The sequence below is a fragment of the Galeopterus variegatus genome, unplaced genomic scaffold, assembly GCF_000696425.1.
Source record: "Galeopterus variegatus unplaced genomic scaffold, G_variegatus-3.0.2 Scaffold13480, whole genome shotgun sequence".
Taxonomy (NCBI): Eukaryota; Metazoa; Chordata; class Mammalia; order Dermoptera; family Cynocephalidae; genus Galeopterus; species Galeopterus variegatus.
The window spans coordinates 1,414-5,013 of record NW_007739591.1 but is presented as its reverse complement, the minus strand read 5'-3'; the positions used below and the strand labels follow the sequence as shown (position 1 = coordinate 5,013).

The 3,600-nt window shown below is 34.2% G+C and overlaps 1 protein-coding gene across 1 annotated transcript in view; it reads right to left on the bottom strand.

Annotated features, from left to right (window-relative positions):
* LOC103581615 (COP9 signalosome complex subunit 4) overlaps positions 1-3,260 on the bottom strand; it is a gene marked incomplete at its 5' end in the record, with an annotated part of 15,222 nt that extends 11,962 nt beyond the window's left edge. Inside the window, one exon of the mRNA XM_008563403.1 lies at positions 3,090-3,260. Within this exon, the coding sequence (XP_008561625.1) occupies positions 3,090-3,260 (171 nt within the window). The remainder of the gene's footprint in view (positions 1-3,089) is intronic.
* Between the last annotated feature and the right edge of the window lie 340 nt (positions 3,261-3,600).

The following is a 3,600-nucleotide window of genomic DNA, read 5'->3' as shown; positions in this document are numbered from 1 at the left end:
CAGTACTATTGGCATAAAGATAAACATATAGATTAATGGAATAGAATTGATAGTTCAGAAATAAATTCTCACATTATGGTCAATTAATGGTCGAGAAGAGTGCTAAGACAATTCAACAGGGAAATAACAGTCTTTTCAACAAGTGGTGCAGGGAAAAATGGACATCAACATGCAAAAGAATAAAGTTAGACCCTTCCCTCCTATCATATGCAAAAATTAACTCAAATTGAATCAAAGCACTAAATGTAAGACTTATAACTATAAAACTTTTAGAGGAAAGCAGAGCAAATCTTCATGACCTCGGGTTAGGCAATGGTTTCTTAGATATGACTCCAAAGACAAAACAGATAAACTGCACTTCATCAAAATGAAAACCTTTTGTTTCAAAGGACATCATCAAAAAAGTGTAGAGACAACACAGAATGGGAGAAAATATTTGCAAATTATTTATCTGATAAGGGACCTGTACCTGGAATAGAGAAAAGAATTCTCACAAAAATAAAAAGACATAACGCAATTAAAAAATTGGCAAAGGTTCTGAAGAGACATTTCTCCAAAGGTATACAAATGGCCAATAAGCACATAAAAATGTATTCAACATCATTAGCTATCAGGGAAATGCAAATCAAAACCACAATGAGATACCACTCACAAGGACAGCTAAATCAAAAAGACAATAACAAGTATAAATGGGAATGTGGAGAAACTGAAACCCTCACACACAGCTGGTGGGAATGCAAAATAGAGCAACTGCTTTGGAAAACAGCCGGGCACCTCCTTGAAGGATTAATAAACACAGAGCTAGCATATAACCCAGTAATTCCATTCCTAGGTATATACACAAGAGAACTAAAAGCATCTGAGGGTACTTTGAAAAGTTCATGGAAAGACTCATATTATGTTTTAATTCTATACTTTCTGAAGTACTCTCATATAATCCATATAAAAACTTTTGCACAAATGTTCATAGCAGTATTATTAATAGCTCAAAATTGGAAAACAACCTAAATGTCCATCAACTGATGAATAAATAATCAAAACAGTATATCCATATAACAGAATATTTGGCAATAAAAAGCAGTGAAATACTGACACATAATATGACATGAATGAACTTGAAAAACATTGTAAATGAAAGAAGCTAATCACAAAAGGCTATAAACTGTATGATTCCATTTATATGAAATGTCCAGAATAGACACATCCATAGAGCAGAAAGTAGATTAGTAATAATGTTGCACAACTCTAGGAATATTCTAAAAACCACTGAATTGTAATTCAAATTTAAAAAAATCTATGTCTTAAGATTGCTAGCTTAGTGTTGTAATACCAATAAACAAAAATGTCCAAGAGAGATCAATAAGAAATGCAATTAGGTCTAAAATGGAAGAGAAAGAAGAGAAATATCTTTCCTCTGTATACAGTCCCTTGTGAGAATCATTTGCTCCTCACAGATCCTAATGAGTATTCCTCTTTTCTGAAAAGAATTATCTAACTAATTATATCTTTTCACTTTTCTTTCATGGCCAGAATGCTCAAACCTGAAGCTCAACTATATCAATTCTGGAAACTTTAAAAAATGTATTTAGCTTTTAGCTTGTATGTCAGACATCTTCTTTAAAAATTTATAGTCCTGGGCTGGCCCGGTGGCGCACTCGGTAGAGTGCGGCGCTTGGGAGTGCGGTGGCGCTCCCGCCGAGGGATCGGATCCCATATAGAGACTGGTCTGCTCACTGGTTGAGCGCGGTGCGGGCGCGACACCGAGGGTTGCGATCCCATTATCGGTCACGAAAAAAGACAACACTGAGGGTTGCGATCCGTTGCCGGTCACGAAAAAAGACAAAAAGGAAAAAAAAAATTTATAGTCCACAAATATGTATCAATTATGCTTCAATAAAAAAATTAATAAAATTTTTAAAAGAGAGTAAAAAGAAAAAAATTTATAGCTGCTCAGAATAAACAGAAGACAAGAGAATTTAAAAGAAAAAAAGAAAAACAAGAGAAGTAACAATCAAAACACATACATACTATTCAGAGGTGGGCTACAAATTTAATTTTAAGCTTTCTAGCAGCCAAACAAAATAAGAGAACCAATCAGTTTATAAATTCACAATGTGTTTAAATAAGGTAAAAACTAATTGCTCAGAAGAATTAATCCTAAGACCATTAAGGATTTTTTCCTAAGGATCTGCAGAAAGAATATCCTGTGGAAGAAAAAACACCTCCTTTAGATAGAAATATAAGAAGAATCAGTTGAATTGCTTCTTAAGTGTAATTAAATAAAAAACTTCAAAAGGTCAATACAATCCCTTTACTGGTCTGGTTTAACTTGGGGCAGTAAGATTGGGTGAAGTATATATTTTTCAGTCAGTCCCTACTTAAATGACTCTTTACAACTAACTTACTTTCAATACAGGATGACAGTGAATCCAAGGCAGTAAGTCTAACAGATCTGCAGTTTATCTTGATCTTTTCCATGTTTCTGATTGTCTACATTTATTTTTATTATCATATGTGTTATTGCTACAAGCTACTTCAAAACCTCTGTACATACATTAAAAAAATGTTATGAACAAGCAACTATTAAAAACTTCTTGCCTGGCACAGGTAACCCGACTTAAGCAAATACATTCCTTAACTAGGAAATATGACACCAAGTTCTATTCGTACTGGCAACACTTTACCCTGATAACCTTGGGCAAGCTACTGTGCCAAATTTTGCTTTATCTAAAATAGGACTGGATAATTATGCTCTGTTACAATCTGATACTTAAGACTAATTAAACTACTTATCAACAGTTTGAGTTTTTTAAAAAACCAGGCACTATAAGCATAATCTATAATTTTCTGCTCATACAGTTTCCAAAAAATGCATTATTTCACAAAATGCTTTCCAATAGGGCTATTTTAATACTGCAAGCCCATGTCTGTGTATGACACTCATCTTCAGCCAATATAACCTTCCTTTTTTTAATCAGGAAGTGTTATGCAGAAAATTATAAATAGACAGCAAGATGCTTCTAATTTAACATACTTTCCACTCATTTGTACCTATTTACCACCACATATGTATAAGACATGATCATTACCATCAGCTGTAGTTGCTTTTTGGTGAGGCATCAGCATGGCAGCAAATTCTTGAAGTTGATTTCCTCTGATGATCCTATCTAAATACATTTTCTCTAGGATCCCATAAGCAGCAAGTTGCTGGCACCTTTCATCTTTAAAAAGAGTAGCAAGCATCCGAGAACGCTGCTGTCCTAAAGGAAACAAATGAGCATCAAATATTTTCACAATGTTTCTTCAATGAAAAATGATCTATATTCTGACCCCATTTTTGTCTACTAAAATATACAATCAGTACTCATTAGTCACAGTAGTTATGTTCTATAAAGTTGCTACCAACACTGAATTAGCAAATACTCAGCTGCTGCTCCTGTGGGAAAGACAGGGTTCGGTTCCTGTGAGCCTCTGGTCACAACATTTTTGTCAGCCATTCAATCTTAACCTTGTTTTTTATGTGTGTCTGTTTAAAGACACTTTATTTTTTTTTCCTTTTTGTCTTTTTTCGTGTCCGGCAATGGATCGCAACCCTCAGTG